The following is a 20,675-nucleotide window of genomic DNA, read 5'->3' as shown; positions in this document are numbered from 1 at the left end:
TCACCCCACCCAGCCCCCCCCCCTCGCTCGTCGTAGAGACAACGGAGCCGCCTGGGCTCGGGCCTCGCTGCCGCCGCCGCCACCATGCTGTACTTGGAGGACTACCTCGAGAGTGAGTCTCTGTAGTGGGAGCGCGGCGGGGGGCAAGAGGCCCGAGGGGAGGGGGGAACGGCGAGAGCGCAGCGCAGGCTCCGCCCACCTTCCTCCCTCTTTCAAGGCGGCCGTTGCATCTAACTGATTCACTCCTTCTCCACCCCTCCCTCCCTGCAGTGATCGAACAACTTCCCATGGATCTCCGCGACAGGTTCACCGAGATGCGCGAGATGGACCTGCAGGTGCAGAGTACGTGAGTCAGCCCCGCCCACAGACCGCCTCCCTGGCGCGGCTTCCAGCGCGGCCCGGCGAGTAGAGGGGCTGGCGAGGCGGGGTTCCAGAGGGAAGGGTGGGAAGAGTTATTTTGCAGCCGCGCGGCGCTGCCGAAGTTAGCAGCAGCTGCAGAAGGGGGGCAGCCCTTCAGGATACACGCGCTCCTACGCTCCGCCCGTGCGTGCCCTGCATTCGTCAGAAACTCTAAGAGTAAAGCAAGCGGCGGCTTCCCCATGAGCGCAGTTTGGAGCAACACAGAACCGTAAACTGACCTCGGGGTGGGGTGAATAATGCACTTGTAAGGAGATGAAAGTCAGCCTATGAGTTGTGTTTCCAAGTGTGCAGTGAAGGAATTGATAAGCCTGCGGAAATACGTTTGGTTAGATGCATATCCCCTCCGACTTTCAGCTGCTTGGGGATGTACACAACGTTTTCTCCAGTTTTTCCCCACAACCCTCTTAGTTGTTCTTTGAGGGTTTCTGTGGCAGAGGATGGACTTGAACATGGGTTTTCCCATCCAGATGTTAAGCACTATACAGAACCATCTGTAAAAAAAATCATTGTCAACTCCATACATAATTAACATAGTAAATAAGCAGAACTCATACAAAAGGTTTCTCTGCACATTGTTGATATGTACTGCACAGTAATTGGCAACACTTCCTTCTAGTGCCTTCTGCTGAAAGGAGGTGACCACTGACACTATTCTTTTGGTGATACAGTACTGTCCAAAACATTGTACTATTCCCAAATCATTTACATAGATATTTTTACGGTCTGAATATATATCACTTTCCAGTTCTTAATTTCCTTTGAACCTTTCCTTGGGTATGAAGTAGTTGGCATTTCTTATTGCACATCATTTGTCCTAAATATTTCAATTTTCTCTTCTTGATGGTATTCACACTTTCCCTATCTTTGCCTATTCATTGGAAGATTCTTTGTGCAATACACTACATTACTCTTAGCTGATACACTTTGACTCTACCAAAGTGGTTAGTTTATGGTTTAGTGTATCATGCAAATCCCCACCCCCTTTTAACTGAACCATTATTAAGTTAACCATAGATATGTGCTTTGCAAACATAGGCTATAATTGGGACTTGCTCACCATTTATATTTCAGTTGAATTTAATTGCTTAGTACATTCTCATGAATGTTCATGCACTCTCAGTAACCATTGATTTCAGTAGTACTATCCAATGGTACCATTGGCCATTTTGGGTGCTGAGAGTTACAGCATAGCAACATCTGAAACATCCTACCTCTGCTGTAATGTAGTCAGATCACCAGTTAAGAATATTGAAATTGCTCTCTTTACTGCAGGTTCCATGACAAATGTGCCTGAACTTAAATATGCTATCTAGAAATAATCTTAATTCTTTTGTAGTAATTCATGCACCTAATATGGTGATCTTATATGTCCTTATTTTGGAATAATAATTTGGAATTTCACTGGATTTAGGAAGACTTGATTTCAAGAAAATATTGTTATGATTTTGTCATATCCCCCTTAAAATGTTAAAGTGACACCCACTGTGATTTAGCAGTTAAGATATCAAATTAGGGGTTAGGAAACTTACATTCAAGCTTATCCTCAGCATGGAAATGCACTTGGCAACTTTGGACAAGTCACTTTCTCAAACCAACCTTCTTTCTAATCCTCTTACTGTGGGTTAAAAATGAAGGAAGGTCCTTGTGTTAGCTGTCTTGAGCTCCTGGGATATAAGTCAGACATCAGTGGAAAAATTTAATTACATCTCATGACCAGTCATTTTGTTAATGTCTTAAAAATATATTTACTTACTAGTGTTATCCTATTTCAAACTGTTACATATTTATACAGATAAATGAATATACTTGAATGTTCTCTTTGTTTAAGATGCTATGGATCAGCTGGAGCAAAGAGTAAATGAATTTTTTATGAATGCAAAGAAAAACAAACAGGAATGGAGGGAAGAACAAATGACTTCAATTAAAAAGGTAAGAATAAGGCAGATGCCTTCTCACAAAAACTCCAAAGCAGATTCTTGATTTTGTTGTGATGTTACTTCTGAGGCTACATATAAAGAACTTCATAAATGGCATAAAATGCAGAATTTCTTTTGTATAAAACTTAAGAATTTTCATCACATCTGATTCTCGGTTTAACCAAAAAAAAGAACTAGAACATGTGAGTAGTGGCAAAGGAAAGATTTCTAATACTTAGAGAATTTTTTTTTAATTTTAATTAGACACACTTTTACATTAAAGTATCTTAGTCATTGACTGAAATAAAGATTATTTGTACTGTAAATTTTAAATATTAATAGACAAAGCATATAACAAAACAAAAGAATTGATACAGTGATTTTTTAAAGTATGAATCATGACCTTGGAAAATGAATTTCATGGTTGAGGACTTCCTTTTGAAATGCAGATCATTTTGAGTAGAGATTTTTTATTTTAACACTTCAGTCTTCAAGGGTGATTTTGCATTTTAGTAGAACTATGCAAATTTGAAATGTTTAGCACTTGATATGCTCCATTTCATGTTAGAATCAGGTTGTACCAACCATTCTGAAAGTCTTTTGCACTCAGGTGTTTGAAGTCTAAATGAGTATTTTTAGCTGGAAAGAGGTCACTTTTGTGCTTGAAATGCTTCTGGAATGCCGAGAACAACCTGTTTCAGCTTTGGAACAGTAGTTTCAGAATCAAAATAGAGTGTTTCAATGTTGATATATTTTCCACGCCCATGCAGTTTTTATATGACCTGTCCTATTTAAAAACTATTGATACATTTTTGAAGTGCAGATGTTTTAAATATACATATTGGCTTTCATTTTAATTCCAAGTATTCAAGGAGACATTGTATATTTCCCATGCTTGAAAATAGTGAAAAGAGATGGAACTAGTACTTAAACTTCAACTAGCATCCTCAGATTTAATTTCAATATCTAAATATTCAGTAGTGTTAACAAAAAAAAATGAGCTAGTTAAATTACAGGTCTTAATCACTTCAATAACATTTTTATCTTAGGAACTCTAATTATAGAATTATAAGCATTCATTCAGCTCAGTGCCAGAATCTAAATTATCTCAGACAGATAGTAGCTATTTTACCTCTGCTCAAACTTACATAATGAAAAGGAGCCTATCACCTTTGTAGACAGTTGGTTCCAGTGTTTAAACTGCTCATCTTGTTAGAAAGTTTTATTTAACATTCAGCTAGGGCTTTCCTTTCTGAGATTTAAATCTATTATCCAGTACCCTGCAAAATGACAGTTCTGCATAGAAATATTTAAAGAATTCTATCATACTGCCTTCAGTAGTGTTTTCTAAAGGCTAAATATATCCAGCTTCTTCAATCTCTTTTATAGGACTTCATTTCAAGTCCCTTGATTGTCTTCATTGCCTTTCTCTGAACCTTCCCATTACTCTGAATACTTCTTAAAACATGGTTCCAGAAATATATTTACTTACTTACCATTGTATGTTGCTCAATTCAGAACCCTTTTGAGCAGATCACATCCAGCTAAAAATAATCAAAATAATTAGAACATTACCTAATAGCGCCACCTGAGGCATTCATTGTTTCCAAATGCTTTCATGAAGAGCCATGTCTTTAAGGGTTTTTGTTTGTTTTTTTGAAACCCCAAAAGGAGGAGATATTTCAGATATCAAGGAGCAAGCTTTTCCATGCATGGGGTGGGGTGGGGAGTGCACAGTCACTGAAAAGGCTTGACAGTGGGGCCCTTGTAAATGGTTTTCCCTTGGAAAAGACACATTTAAGCATTTTTTCCCCACTTTTACTGGATGGGCAGTCTCAGCCCAGACTGTCTCAAAGATAACCAGTCCTGAGCTCTAGTATGGCTTTAAAAGTGATGTCCAGCACTTTGATTTGTGCCTAGAAACAAACAAGCAGCCAATGTAGCTCCTGCAGTAATGCTTCCACAAGGGCAAATCTAGATACACCCATAACTTTCTGAGTTTCTGCATGCAACTCCAGCTGAACCTTCTGGGTGTTCTTCAAGGGCAGCTCCATATAGAGGAAATTACAGTAGTCTGCCCACATAATCTCCATCTTAAAAGATGTTTTATTTTAATATATTAATATAGTGTCATTATGTATTGTTAGATAGTTTCACCCTAGTTCAGTTAGTAAATATTAATGTGTTACTAAATATTATTTGTGACCAATTTGCTTACATTATTTTTCTGATGCAGGATTACTACAAAGCCCTAGAAGATGCAGATGAAAAAGTACAGCTAGCTAATCAAATTTATGATTTAGTAAGTAAAATAGAAAATTTTGAGTTGATTTAGATGAATGTTGAAAGTATCAACATTTGTATATAAATATAAAATGTATACCAGTGGAAATATATTTTTATTAACACATGCAGGTCTGCCCTATTTTTTGCAGGTCCCAGAGCTCCTGCCTAGATTTGTACCACTGGAATTCAACCAAATTTGTGGTGGTTTTTTTTTTTAGTGTGCCTCTTGGCTACAGAATTTTGCATGCCCTGTCTTAGAGCATATTTCCTCAGAGGAAAGGCCCATTTAATTTCATTTATTTGTAATATTTATGAGCTGTGCAGTTCTTCAAATTCAGCTCGGAAGATGTGGTTTAGAATATGTGGCAGCAACAAAGCAGCTTTGGACTGTGACTCATGCATTTTGCATCTGTTTCCAGAATTGTGTGGTTGCGTTGATGAATTTTATGCAGATGTTGTGTTTGTGTTCCTGTGTGTTCTGAAGCACCTCTTCTGAATCAAATGCTAAATACTGCACAACCCTGTAAATTTTTCAGGACAGTTTGCAATAAGAAATAAAATATAAAATGATTGCAGAAATTTTGAAAAATGTTAAGAAAAAGTATACATGAATGGCACCAAAATTACTCTAAGAGTTAAGTGTCAGAGTTTTTTGGAGAGAACTTTCCCTAGCCAGGGTATCTATCCTCTGTTGCTGTCTGCCACATTAGACTTTATCAGGTGATGGTTAAATGAAGTCTAAGGGGGTATAGGGACTTAAAGGTCGTGCTTATTTAGCCAGTGTTTTCTCAGCTCAATTAGTGAAACACATCCTGAACTATAAATCATATAGGTAAGGGTGTCGCCCATGTTTTAATGTAGCTCAACTTGTAAGTTTACAGGTGACCTCACTTAATGGCTCCATGCAGGCACTGAAAATGTGGGGGGGGGGGGAGCAGAACAGGACAGAGGGATAAAATGGAACCAAAAAGTAAATGGAGAGCGGTGAAGCAGATACAGTAATACCTCAGTTCACGAACGCTTCTGTTCACGAACAATTTGGTTCGCGAACAGCAGTGTTCGCAAAAATTTGCTTCCGTTCGCGAACTCCACATCAGGTGACGAACACGACCCGCGGCCATCTTCCCTGCTCTGACACGTGGTCGTGGCTTCCTCTGGGCGAGATCGCAGTCGCAGACAGACACTTGCTGTGAACCTTTTTGGTGTGCTTTTTAGCACATGCAGTACATCCAGCATGGCTCCAAAGAAAGTGCAGAGCAAGCATGGTGGTAAAAAGAGTGCAGAGCAGTAATGAAGGTGACAAGAACGTGCAGAACGGTAGTGAAGGTAACAAGAAAGTGCAGAGCAAGAATGGTAAGAAGAAGGTTTTGAAGAAAATAACCATTGAATTGAAGAAGGAAGTTGTAGAAAAGCATGAGCGTGGTATTCGTGGGACTGATCTGGCCTCGGAGTACAAGATGGCGAAGTCGGCAATCCTCGACTATTTTGAAGAATAAAGAGGCCATCAAAGGAGCTGATGTGGCAAAAGGAGTAATGATGTTAACCAAGCAGAGGACACAAGTGCTGGAAGAGATGGAAAAACTTCTGTTAGCGTGGTTGAATGAGAAACAGCTCTCTCTTCGTACTGTACTGTACTTTGTTTCATATTTTTGTGGTTAAAAAAAAAATGCATATGGTTCAGAACGGATTAACCTTATTTACATTGAACCTTATGGGAAAATTTGATTCGGTTGGCGACCAAAATCAGTTGGCGACCACGTTCATAGGGGTCAGAACAGGTTAACCTTATTTACATTGAACCTTATGGGGAAATTTGATTCAGTTCGCGACCAGAATCGTGGAACAAATTAAGTTCATGAACTGAGGTACCACTGTACCTTATTGCTGTCTTCTGGAATCTCTCGGCCGGATATAAGCAGCAGCAGTAGTTCCAGCACGAACTTCCTCCCCGTGGTGAAACATGATTTTTGATACAGTGCTGAAAACTGCTGAGAGATCTATCAGAATTAAATGAAATGTATTTTGTGTAAGTGTATGGATGCTATTACCATGTTAAGGGGTTATGTTGTACATATTTTCTGTGGCAGTTTTTCATGTTCTTATTCAAATACCTTTTAAGAGTCTGAAATGATAACGTTGGTTGAAAATAAGCTGTCAGTTCTAAAAATCTGTTTTTAAATTAGGTAGACCGTCATTTAAGAAAATTGGACCAGGAGTTAGCTAAATTTAAAATGGAACTTGAAGCAGATAATGCTGGTATTACCGAAATACTGGAAAGACGTAAGTATGTATGATAATCTTTTAGAATTTTGCTAGGGCATATAATATCATTCTAGGATGATCAAATTCTGGCTTAACAATACCAGGGTATTAACAGTGTGCAAAGCATCCAAGATCCAGTTTGAACTTCAGATTCAAAGGTGGCATGATTTGGTCTGAAATTAAGAATTTAAGGCAATGTTGCAATTTACAGTGATTTTATATTTGAGTTAGATTAGATTTTAGATTTGACTCAGTAAAAGAATTAACCTTAGACATGATGGGGATGTATCAGAATGCTTGAATCTGCTTCATGTTTTGAATAGGATGGAAGTAACAGAGATGGTTGGTACTTCAGAGGTATTAACCCTGTAAAGTTTTAACCAGACATCTTCAAGATGTTCACATTTGAAAAATCCCCCCTCCATATCTTTATGGCAGGGATGTAGAAGGGACTGTGCAGCAGCCTTCAAACTGTCAGCAAAAAGTAAATGCATGGTAACAAACCAAATTTAAAACTGAATTCAAAAACTAAATCAGAAGGAGCAGCAAACTGAAGTTGAGCATTTCTCATTCTCCTTGATGATCCTGCTAAACAGATTCTAGCAGAAAAGTGAGATACAAACCCAGAGCAACAATCTCTCAAGTGTTTTCATAGGCAGGGTTTGTGGAGGTGATGAACTCACTGACTGCCACTTATGTCAACATCAGGCCATTTCATCGCTCAGTTCCACACACACACACACACACCATCTGTTCATATAAGGAAAGATAGTCCAGAAAGTCCATAAAATCTGAATCACTTTTGAATCTTTGAAAAAAATAATTAGAAAGTTTCTGACTCATATTGATACCTTGATTCAATTTGTTTGAATTGCCTTTAAATTGAATAACCCCTATGAAATCCTGCATAACCCTGCAGAAAATGCATCATCTCCAGGTACCTGTGTAAAGAATTTCCTTTCAAATGAGCAAATAACTAGGAGGCTGTGTTAAACTATAGCTTCCCATTGTTTCTGAACTGGGAAAACAAGGATTTTCAGATTAGCTGCAATATGCAGCCATAAACTTCAAATCCATTAGCCATAACTTTCCAGTTCTGATTTAATAAAATATATGATTAATGGCAATTTCTTAGATTTTTCTTCAGTTGCACAAATGGAGGAACAAAGCAGAAGCAAAAAGGCTGTATACAAATGCATAACACTTGTGCATATCAGCAGTGATTTGATGTTCTAAATATTTTTGTTTTGGCTTTTTTTATGCTTTTCTTTGCTACACCAAAGCTAATAAGACTGGATCACATTTAGGAATATGCTAGTTCTATAAGATAAAAATATATTAGAATGAATAAGATATACGATATAAGTAAACAATTCATATTCTCAGGGTTCTTATATTTTTAGTATATTATATCAAAAACATATTTGGGATTAAAAATAATATTTATTCACCTGATAGGTTCTTTAGAACTGGATACACCATCACAGCCACTGAATAATCATCACGCGCACTCGCACACTCCAGTAGAAAGTAAGTTGAATGTTTTTTGCCTTTAATTTGATTTAGTATGAATGTAAAACTAATATAGGATTATGTACTTGAAAAGCCATCTCTCCTACAGCTGCCACTGGAATTTGCACAAATGCTTGAATGCATTCAGTGGATTGAAAATTGATAAAAACAGCATGATAGGGCTAAGCTTTGTATGTTTTTAGAAGTAAGTCATTTGCATTTGAACACCTCAGGTTAGACTTTTGGATTGACAGGTTTTTTTTTAATTCTTCATACAGAGAGGAAACATAATCCCTCCTCTCATCATGCAGCAGCAGACCATGTACCTGAAAAGAAGTTTAAATCTGAAGCTCTTCTTTCAACTCTCACTTCAGATGCCTCTAAAGAAAATGCACAAGGTAATTTCTGTTTTTAATTTAAGTGAAAATTTAAACATGTCTAGCAAAGTGAACCATATTTTTGTGTCCTGAATTCAGAAATGGGATTATTGAGGGGGGAAAAGCAGGTATTTTTAAAAAATAAAAGTGGCTTTTATTTAACATTTACTGCTAAAAGCTGTATGACAAATCTGGAGCATAAATATAAACTATAAGTGCATAAGTAGTCCTAAAGTTAAAAGCAGCTTTAACACAAACATGGGGAAAATAGAATAAACAGAATCAAAAGCTAACATTGCCACCGTTTTCTGGGACAAGTTAGTTCCCTGCCAGGATTATCACCAATGACGAAATGAGTAACACAAAAACAAGAGTTTTTTTTTTCTTTACACCTGTCTTTTAATCCTTATCCCATGCTTTTCAGTTCCATGGGACTTATGTATTTATATGGCCACCAATTTCAAGTACACGACTCTGGGCAGATAACATATACCCATACAAAAAAATAAAACACAGAGTATCAGGGAAAAATTACACTGGCATCCATCAGTCATTCAGTAGAACCAGGAGATGGGCTCCATCACACACTCAGGGCCCTAGGCTCTAGGTTAGAGCCAAGTCTTCTAGGCCTTACAGAAGGCCAACAGGGACAGGGACAATCTAATCTCTGGAGGGATAATATTCCAGAGGGAGGGCTTCACAACAGAAAAGGTTCCTCCTGGGCCCTGCCAGCTGACACTCTTTAGCAGGTGGGACCTGGAACATGCCTCTCCTGCCAGACTAGATGGGATAGGTAGAAACAGCCAGGAAAAGACAGTCCCCTAAGTGACCCAGCCCTAAGCCATGAAGAGCTTTAAAGGTGACTACCAGCACCTTGAATTTCACCCAGAAGCATACTAGTAGCCAATGCTTAGCCCTTAATACTTAGTCCTGATTAGGAACCAGACTGAGCAAAGGGTTGCAGCAGCCTATCACTTAAAGGGGCCGCAGTGTGTTTGTGATCTCAGTCGTTCACGGTTTTCTTTGATTGAATGCAACTTGTTCTTTCCTTGTTTGTTTCTTAAGAAAGGGGTGAGGAATAGAGCTAGGAAAACTCTCACACCTTGAAGGATCTTTTTGGCACAAAGAACATAAGGCTCATGATTTACCTCCTCTCTTCACCCATCTATTCCTGCTATTTATTTTCTTCCTCTGTTCTACTTTCTTTACTCAGCCTCTCATCTTTTTCCATCTCCAACCCTGTCTTGCTTATGTGCTAGCTCCTTTGTGACATCACTGTTAGTATCTTTCCAGGGAAGAGAATTAGTCTTTTAAGATTAGCAAAAGTCTAGCCACCCCACCTCCATTTTGTATACTTACAATTTTGGCAGGGACATGTTTATGAAAGTATTTTTTTTTTAACAAGAAGAAAAAACCCACCAAATTTTGTCTGCAGCTGGAAGACATGGTTGGAAAAAGATACTTTTGATAAAAAGAGATATTTGTCATAGACCAGATTTTTTCTTTACTTAATGCAGCAAATGTTTTCAGTTTTCTTAATGGCATGCATTTTCTTTTAAGAAGGTTACCATTGCATAATTTTAAATTCCATACACTTAAAAGTGCATGAGAAGTGATTCAAAGCCAAATAAAATATGCTTGTAACTTTCTGTATTGTCCTAAAAATATTCATGTTGCATCTTAATATATCTTTCTCTCATTTTATTTGTGATAACATCTAGGTGAACTAAGTAGAGAAAAAACAGTTAATATTTTATTGCTAGAAATTTGATTCTCAAAACATGCACTTTTGAGTATTGCAATGTTACTATACCATCATAATTTTAAAAAATACCCTATATTTAAATTTGGATACCAACACTGCTTTTTTAATCACATTAAATGGTTTATTGAAGTGTGAAATAAACAATTCATTTCCTCCATAACTGTGTTACATTTTAGTCCTTGGGTGAGAGAGCAAACAAATAGAGAGAGTCTGATACAGTACCAAGACACTTTGCACATCATTAAAACCTATGATTCTCTTTCTTAATTAGCGCACTGTCTAAATTTTCCCTCATACACAGCTGATTTCCAGTTTTCTGAAATTTAATTTTTTTTTAGTTTTCATTTTAGACTATATAAATATGTTCCCTTTATTCATCAAGGGTGTCGAAACAGTAATTCATCATCCTCATCCAACAGTGCATATAATGCAAATTCTTCTCAGCCATTGGCATCGTATAACCTGGGCTCATTATCTTCAGGAGCTGGAGCTGGTGCTATTACCATGGCAGCAGCTCAGGCAGTGCAAGCCACAGCACAGGTAAGGAATTCAAAGTATGTTTTAAAATACCTGCCCCAAGCAGGCTGTTGTTAAAGCAACTTTTATTTAGTTTAGATTTGCTATTAGCGCTTTAAAACTACTGTTTTCAAACATGTACCTATTGGTTGACATTTCATGGTACTAGGTTTTACAGGAAAGGAGAGATTTGTTTTTACATGGGACATTCTGAAACCTTTTCCCACTAAATTAACTTGTAAGTGTTCTACAATTTTATCCACACGTGCTTGAGACAAAAACCAGAGGAAAATATCCATAATTTTCTTGGGATATTTTGGGTATGAAAGATCAAGCTACAGCTTTAGTAAATTTTTTAGAAAAAAATGTAAGGTATTCTTTAAATTATTATACACAAAACAAGCTTTAAATGCTGCATAACATACTATAGATTAGATCAGGATTTATGCATTTACTCAAGTAAAGCAGTGAAAGTCAAGGAAATTTAAGTCAGTCATGTTTCATTTGAAACATGTACTAGATGTAATATAAGTGAGGCTAAGTTTGAAACCAACCCTATAATATTGCTGTTTTTCTTTTAGATGAAAGAAGGAAGACGAACATCAAGCTTAAAAGCAAGCTATGAAGCCTTTAAGAACAATGACTTCCAACTTGCAAGAGAATTTGCATTATCCAGGGACACAACTGGATATACATCATCTGCTTTGGCATCTACATTATCACAGACATTGAGTTCATCAACCACAGATTCACGGAGTGGTCGAAAAAGCAAGTAAGTTCATTAAAATTGTAGTTTCTTTATTTGTTGTAAGATAGACATTAAAAAATGTATTGTACTTTTCCACTGCCTAGAAAGACAAAATTACATGACAAAGATACAGGGTTTATTGCTTCTGAACTCCACCCCAACCCCTTACAGCTGTTGCCCAGCATTAAAACATTTACTTTCTGCTTTCCTATACAGGTAGTCTTCAGGTTACAACCACTCATTCAGCAACCATTCAAAGTTACGAAGGTGCTGAAGGAGGGGGGCTTAACAACCGGTCCTCGGAGTTCCAGCTATTGCAGCGTCCCCACAGTCATGTGATTGCAATCTGGGTGCTCAGGTGCCCAGCTTGATTACAACATCACAGGAAGTTACAGTCACATGATCACCATTTGTGCAAAGGGGAAGCTGGCAGGGAAGGTTGCAAGTCACTCCTGGAAGTTAGTCCTGCCACTTTTTCTCCTGAGGAGCACCATTACAGAGTACGAGATCCCAGGGATCTCGTGCTCCGTGGAACCCCCCCAGCTGCCCATGCTCAGTAGCGCCCATCTATTGCCCCGCCGGCCCACCCACACTCACTAGCACTCACCCACCAGCCTGCTTTGCCTAGGACTCTGGTCACATAAGATCCTGTCTTAACAATCTGCGCAGTCTCTGGGTTATGACAGGAACCAGGACTGCAGGGATTGCCATCGCTAAGCAATGCAGTCATGTGACATTGCACTTTACGACAACATCACTTAGAAATGGCAATTCCTGTCCCAATTGCCATTGTTACCCAACGACTACCTGTAAAAGTTTTACTCTTGTTGTGTTCCCTCTGTTAAGTCTTTCCAAGACCACCTTTGTCCATTCTCTTCAGCAGCAGCAGTAATAACAAAACAGGACAAGTCTTTTGCTGCTCTTCTGGACAAGTCTTCAGCTCCAACTTCCAACTTCCCAAGACTAAAAAAGAACGTATATATTAAGCAGCACATAGCTAAAGGCAAAAGTAAAGTTCAGCATGCGAAACACCTTTTGGCAGCAATCTGCAAGGAATTCATGCCATTCCCAGGAGCTAGATCATACTGCCTTCTGTTGCTATTACCACTCTCAGGATCTGACAAACTTCAAGAGGTGCCTCTGAATAGGAATGTAGTGAGGGTAGATTCCAGCCTCAGGTCTGTAATCTCAAACTTTGTTTCATGCAAAACCTTTTAGAAAATAGGAACTTTACTGCGTTATTCATTTTGGCCACCAGATGGAATGCAACCACTGCAGTATCTTTCACCTTTTTTGGCATTATGAGATTGCTGTCTTAATCCCACTCATCTCTTTAAGTCACAGAAGCAATTAGTTTATCAAGTTTCTAGGCCCTGATGTTCAGTTTTCGAACTTCCCTTCAAAAATAATTCAAGAGCTATTGCTGCTGAAGGTTTTTAAAATATATTATTTGCACTGTTACTTAATAGTATAGGGGTGAATTATTACAGAGAAGGTAAGAAAAAGCATTTTCTGAGTCTGCTAAACATCTTTTCCCATATTGAAAGAAAGTGACATTCATAGAAAAAGCCTCTAACAAAAGAATACCTAGTGAATTATAACTACTTTCTAAATTCCATTGTCTGCCATTGGGTGATATATTGTCATCTTTACAAAAATCTATGGAGAAAAATTCAAGGAAGAATGACGCCCTACAATCTTAACTGGACCTTAACACTTCCCTTATGAAGAAATATCCACTGGCTTCATAAGGAAGAAAGAACTAAGTACTCAAGTTTTTGAATTCAAACAGGTTTTTATGACCAGTCTTGAAATGTTCCATGCTGAAAATGGACTCAACTCAAGCTCAAAATGCTATTCTAAGTGAAACGCTTCCAGAATAGTCAGAATAACCATTTAGTTCTTTGCCAGAGCCCTGCATGCCATTGCAGTAGTCCAGAGTTCCACCTAGTTCAGATACTGGAGTGCTTCTGCTTCAGACCAACTACTACTAATTTAGGGAGGAATCAGTCTATTGGAGAGGGAATCAGATTCTGATACCACTTCCTCCAGTGGGAGGAAGGCATCAAATATTCTATCAGGTCTTGCTCTTTGGATATTATAAGCAATTAGGAAAGACTTTCTCAAACTTTGAAGCAGTCCCAACATATAAATTCTAATTATGACTTCTCTGTTGCAAAAAAAGTCCAAGCCATCAGATACATTTTAGAATTTATTCCATTTTTTATTTTTTAAAAAGAAATGGGAGGAGATGGAAATGCCATCCGGGACATTTTGTATGTCAACAAATCACAAATTCTCTATGGAGTATCTAAATACAATCCTCCTAAAAGTGTGCTATATTGTTTACCTTTACATTTGAAGCACCTCTCTAGCCTTATAAACTGCTCTTCAGTTTCCCCTCACCCCCATTGTCTGCCAAGATTACTCTTTGTTATTACTGATGTCATGACCTGTTTGTGAGGTAGAAAAGCCATGTATATCTCATCAGAAAAATAAATCCAACTCCAAGGCCACAATAGGACATCTCCATGTCAAGAGACTAGGTGCTATAACAGTGATGCCATTGGTCCATCAGGCTTCTGATATTCTATCTAAAGATTATTCCATGGACACAGCTATGGTTCTTCCATTCCAGCTGTTTCTTTCACCTTCCAGCATTATGTTTTATACAGAAAATGTACAATGAAAAATGAGGCAGCCTTTTTTTTGAAAGCGTGCCCCCTCAGGATTCTCCCTCTGGATTATAGTTGCTCAAGACTGCCATGCAACAATTATAAGCAGTTAGTCAAGGGTATATGGACCAACAAAATACAAACCAGAAAATACTCAGACCAGTCTTCCTAGCTTTACAAGTGATATCCCTCATCAGAAAATTACAGGCCTAATAAGGACAGAAAGCAGATCCACTCTACTGTACGTACAGAGAACCTACGTCTGCATAACGTCGTTAATTCAGTATGATCAGAACATTTTCTGGGAATTCCATACATTCTTTGGCTCTTTAACACTGGATCTCATTGCCTTCCCAAAAAATCCACAGATCCACAGAGAACTCCACAGATCTTCTCACAATATGTATTGTGTAGGAATAAGACCATGAATCCTTCTCGACTCTTTCCTGCAGGTTCTTGCATCATGACTTTTCCAAAGATTGCCCTTTGCTATTAATTTATTTTAAAAATAGGATAAAAGATAATATCTAAATACCAAAAATACCTAAGGAATGGTAAATGAAGAAACTTCAGATGATGGAAGAAATGAAATGCTACTAAAGCATATGATTATTTTGAAATAGGGACTTACACTTCCTAGTTCACACATAAAATAAGTGATACTTTGGTGTGTTGTTTTTCAGCGTACCGTATGTGTAAATACAATACTATGGATTGTCTTCTTTTGGGAATGGGTTCACACCAAAAACAAAATAACCTTATTTCTGGTTTAGTACTGTAGGTATAGTATATGAATAGTTAACATTCATGTTGAAAAGATAATCTTTTAAAAATGTAATATACATTACAGCCCCTTAACTGTGGTACATAGTATAATTTATTTGAGATGTCTCAGATCAGACACACAGAAATTCAGTATTCTTCATATTTTTTACCACAGAGTAGGGCTGGGCAAAATATTTGGAAAAACTATCATATTGTGTATTAATGCAAATCTTTTGTGCATCTGAAACAGTGGCTTTGAAAGCTGTCCCCTGTTGTCCCTGTGTGCATGTGCACATACAGACAATTTGATCAACACCAACAGACAAGCAAGGTGTTGGTTATGATTAAAAGTGTCCTATAAATGTCTGTGTGAAAACAGGGCTGCTTTAATGGTTCAAAGAGGTGCTTTGTACTAATATACATCATAGATCACTTTTTTTCAGATCTTATGCATAGCCTTACTAGATAGAAAATTCAGGGCTTCTGTAAGTGAGGGGAAAAATATTTGCTACACAGTGGCCCATCTTAGAAATTCTCTCATTTTAAAGTTGTATCAAGTTACAATTTTTTAAAATTGTTTGTTTTCAGAATGTCCCTTGTTATGGAAAATAGAATGGAGAAAGTAATCTGTTTGTTAATTTTTCAGAAACAATAACAAATCTTCAAGTCAACAGTCATCCTCATCTTCCTCATCTTCCTCTTTGTCATCATGTTCCTCATCCTCTGCACTAGCCCAAGAACTCTCCCAGCAAACAGCAGTCATCCCCGAGTCTGAGTCTAATAGCCAAGTTGATTGGACCTATGATCCAAATGAGCCACGTTACTGCATTTGTAATCAGGTATACATTCTGTCAGAGAAAGTACATTGTATCCATTTCTGACAGGGCAGTTTAGCTAGTTTATTGATCAGGGCTGATTTGCTGAGAGTAGACATAAATGATAATATATAATAAATTATTTATCATTAATTGTTAATATTTAAATTATAAAATGATTTAAAATCACATATTATAATTGATACTCTATAAAGCTAGATAATTCTGACCACAGTTTGTTAATGTATGCAGAATCCTGTGGAGGGGTAGTAAACATTTTCATAGAGAATCAAATCTTTGAAAATATCTGCATAGCGTCAAAGAAATATAGATAAACATGCTTCCAGTAACCAGCTTTTCTGCTATTGCTCTTCATCAATCAGCCCTTCTGTTCCTACTCCTGTTTTATTTTTGTAGTTGCAGAATTAATAGAATTTAATAAAGAAATTTAGCATAACATTTTTATGCAATAGCATCCAAAGAACTCTTTTTATGAGAAATGTTACACATTTCCTCTAGAAATAAAAATCCTGTCAGTGGTTTAAAATCTTATAATGTAAGTATTAAAGACAGAAAATAAATCTGACTGTCGACTTCCAGACTAAGAAAACATAGGGGGAAAGGAAATAGAACACACAGGAAAATCTGAATAAACAAATAGATCCTCAAATACTGCTTAAAAATGTATAAGACAGAAATTTGAGTAGAATGAGTAGTCTCACAATGAGTTTCTGCAAGCAAAATTCTGAATAAATAATTTTATTTTTATTATGATATTTCTATAACACTGACTCTATCTGGACTGCAGATATTTGAGATTTGCAAAACTTTGAGATTTGCAGTAATGGAAAGTAGTGTGCAGCTATAATAACTAAACAGTAAAATAGCTTTAAAATGTTTAAAATATACTTTTTAATGTATTTGGAATTATTTTATTAAGATGATAGTAATGCAGAGCTGATTCAAATAATGGCTAGATTGAGAGACTGTTTGATTTTAATGTTACTGTTTAATGTTACTGTTGCTTCCTATATCTGTGTTGTTAACTTTTAATGTAGGTCTTCCTTGCTGATTGGACTTTGAATTAGGTCTTAGAAATGTTCTCTGTTGAGAAATAAACTGGCAAACACTGCTGTTAAATATATATTAAATGTAACACTAATGCTAATCTCACACAAGGCAGCTGTGTTTAGACAGATGTACAAATTGGCTCTTTCAGATTTGTATTTGAAAACTCAAAACAACATTCTACTTCATATATAAGGCTAGTATTCTACAAAGGATAAAGAGACTAGACTACAGTTAGTAAATATGTGAAAAGAAAGTAATCTGCGCTTACGTGTTGCAGCTGATAGTAGTGGAAAGATATGTTTCCCACAAACTGGTATAGCCTTATTTCTAAACAGGCAGTACATCAAAGTGACTCCCAAACAAATCTAAAATGTTAATGATCAAATAGAAGATTTCAATATCTCTTGGATATTTTAATAGGAATTTTTGGAACATCTGAAAGTCCTTTCCAATCTAAAAGATGCAATAACAGGAAAGTGAATGTATAGTATGACTATACTTTCAACATATTAAAATTTGGAATTGTATCTCAATATCTCCTAATAACTCTTTGATGTGAAATGTTCTCTGATCACATAAGATCTAGTGTTGAAATAATATGTACTGATTCCTTATAGGTGTCATACGGTGAAATGGTGGGCTGTGATAATCAAGATGTAAGTATAAATGAAAATAAATGAAACTAGGAATAATGCTGTTTTTGTTTATTATTCTTTAGTTTTCTAAGAACAGTGTTCGATAGGTAAACAGATCTAAGTGTCTGGGGAGGTACAATACACACATGTACATACATGGCAGCATTCCATTCTTTTTCATTGCTTCTGACAATGTGCTTGAGGAAAGAGTTGGCTCTACAATGAGACATGCTTCAAGTTATTTGTGGGACTTCAATGTGTTTATTAGAAGTGTGACTAAGTCTGATTTAAACCCTAAACTTTTTTTTTTATCCCACCTTTATTATTTTTATAAATAACTCAGGGTGGCGAGCATACCTAATACCCCTTTCTCCTTCTATTTTCCCCACAACAACAACTCTGTGAGGTGAATTGGGCTGAGAGAGAGTGACTGGCCCAAAGTTACCCAGCTGGCTTTCATGCCTAAGGTGGGACTAGAACTCACAGACTACTAATTTCTAGCCTGGTTCCTTAAACACTAGACCAAATCTGTTTGTTCATGTTGGGGGAAATAGTACAGCTGTTGAGAATTTAGAGATGATTTTGCACATACAAAGCTATCTGAATAAGGGCGTAGTAATTGTCCCAGCAATATTAATGTCCAAGTAATAGATCTACAGGTAGCCCCCAGTTTATGAACGAATTCCATTCCCAAGGTCTGCCCTTAAGTCGAATTTGTATGTAAGCTAGAATGGTATTATTGTATAATGCAGTATAAGTAGTATGGTGTAATAAGTAATAATGTGTATTTAACTCGAATTTTGCTACAGTAGGCTCCATTCTTAGCTATCGGTCGTCTGTAACCTGGGCATTCTTAACCCAGGGACTACCTGTACTGAGATGAAACTAGTTTGGCTTTCTAAAGAGACCTGGTATTTTTGCTTCATTTATGAGTCTCTCTGAATCTGTCCTATATTAATCAATTGCATCTTTTTTTAGCATTGGTGTTTCAGAATATCATGCCTTCTCTTTTATTTGTCTTACAGTGTCCTATAGAGTGGTTCCATTATGGCTGTGTTGGATTGACAGAAGCACCAAAAGGAAAATGGTACTGTCCACAGTGTACTGCTGCAATGAAAAGAAGAGGCAATAGGCATAAATAAATGCCCCATTTACTTCACTCCAGTTAACGTGTTCCTTTTGGGAGGTGGATTAGGAAGAAACGCTTCTTTGCAGCCAGTCAAAGAGGGATTGATATGTCAAAAAGATTGACTTCTTAATTTTGCTAGCTGTGTTTTAATATTGTACCTAAATTATTTATGCACTACTGTTGTGCTATAAATACTTTTCCTGTTAGCCATGGATTGTTCCAGTGGCAAACGTATGCAGACATTTGTACTCTGACCATTTTCTCTAAGCAGTGGGCATTCAGTAATAACTTCGTCTTCAGATAATTCCAGCAAAAGGACATTTTGAATCATTTTATATTCAGCTGACATTCTGCTGCATGTTCTGTGCTCAAGAGCTGTTATGTGGAATTTATGTATATAATTGGTAAAGGAAGTCAGACTGTCAAGAAAATGGACTTTTTCAGATGACTTTATAGCTTGCTTTCTTGTTGAAACTGAATTCAGCAGGCTGAAGAAGATGGTTCTTGTATACACACACTGGGCTAGTATCCTCTGGAGTACTTGGAACATAGCAACAGACTCTTGTACACTTTAAAGGAAAAAAATGTACCACTAATCTTTATATGTTTGGGGTCCATTCAGGGCACAGTCGTTAAAAATGGTGTTAAAGTGATAAACCTTTTATACCAAATGTGTTTATTTTTTGTGCAAGTGATCCTTTAAATTGAAACTGTATTAGGTGTTCAAATTTAAAAAATCAAATGCTAGTATTAATGCTTTACATACTGTATCAAAGAAAGACAGTACATTTCATGAAAGCTTTCCTAATATGCAGTCTAACTGGAGGATTTTAAATAGTTTTTATTTTTTTTAATAAAATATATAAATAAAAGGTTTCCATCTCCAACATACTAAGCAGTATGCCTGCTGTGTGATGGTGTTTTTTTTTTTAACGATTTCCTTATTTATAATGCTAAATAATAGAGGTTCATTTAAGCAAAAAGAAAAGCTTCCAATGCTGAAAATGGTTAATGTTTATATTACATCTAGGAAATGCACAATGATAGATAAAATTGCATAATTCAAAGTTGTGTTGAATTAAGGTCAGCCAACTGGTAGGACATGGCAAGAAATAGTTAATTGGATCCTGACTTTATTGCTGTCATGGGGAAATTATATTAGTGGGGTATACTGTGGTTGGTTTGTTTTCCAGTTTCTCTCTTGCCCTGCAACTTCTAATGCCATATCCAACACTCCTGTCCCCAGTTCTTCAGAGCAGTTTTTTAGGGTGGTGCAGTTGAGAAACAATAGCATTGTAATCTCTGCCAGTGGGATTCTTCCACAAGGTCATAAAATGTCCATAGAAAGAGTGACAAATACGTCTTAAATTTAGGTGAAAATAAATTTAGGTGAAAAAGTGTTAGTGCTTTTGCAGGTGAATAGTTTTTGTCTTGCAGGTGAACAGTTTCTCATCTAAATTTGGGATGTATATCTTTGATAAAATCAAACAATAAAATCATATGATCTGGATTAGCTAATTCTTTAATGATAATGTCCATGCCAAGATTCTTAGAAGTTTAAAGCAGCTGTTTGAATTCAGGCAACTTCCGACCCCCCCCTCCCTCCCTCTCTCCCTCCCTCTCTCTCATATGCTGCCCATCTCCCCCAAAGGGTGACTCTTAATGATCCAAACATGTTTGTTTAGCAGTAACTTCTATTGAAATAAAATCACTTGGTTAGGATGGTAGACTGAAATTGGAAAGTCTTTCTTAGGAAATTTAAATATCTATTGAGAACGTTGTG

At 37.0% G+C, this 20,675-nt stretch overlaps 1 protein-coding gene across 2 annotated transcripts; it reads left to right on the top strand.

The window, feature by feature from the left end:
• Positions 1–20,458, top strand: ING3 (inhibitor of growth family member 3). 2 transcript variants are annotated; one of them, XM_088141687.1, is made up of 12 exons: positions 1–112; positions 271–335; positions 2,249–2,349; positions 4,573–4,638; positions 6,806–6,902; positions 8,343–8,414; positions 8,675–8,794; positions 10,921–11,078; positions 11,636–11,826; positions 15,889–16,081; positions 17,746–17,784; positions 18,789–20,455. In XM_088141687.1, exons 3-12 carry the CDS (start codon positions 2,254–2,256, stop codon positions 18,903–18,905), a joined length of 1,149 nt encoding a protein of 382 aa, XP_087997813.1. In that variant the 5' UTR covers positions 1–112; positions 271–335; positions 2,249–2,253; the 3' UTR covers positions 18,906–20,455. The 2 variants fall into 2 exon arrangements, with proteins under 2 accessions (XP_087997813.1, XP_087997814.1); XM_088141688.1 differs by having other exon boundaries at positions 28–112; positions 271–342; positions 18,789–20,458.
• The last annotated feature ends 217 nt before the right edge of the window (positions 20,459–20,675 follow it).

The sequence above is a fragment of the Python bivittatus genome, unplaced genomic scaffold, assembly GCF_059951505.1.
Source record: "Python bivittatus isolate LINGU-HERP-01145 unplaced genomic scaffold, Pbiv_v1 ctg000330_np1212, whole genome shotgun sequence".
In the NCBI taxonomy this organism is placed as follows: Eukaryota; Metazoa; Chordata; class Lepidosauria; order Squamata; family Pythonidae; genus Python; species Python bivittatus.
Note: the sequence above shows the minus strand (reverse complement) of the source record. Positions and strands in the feature narration are given on the sequence as shown.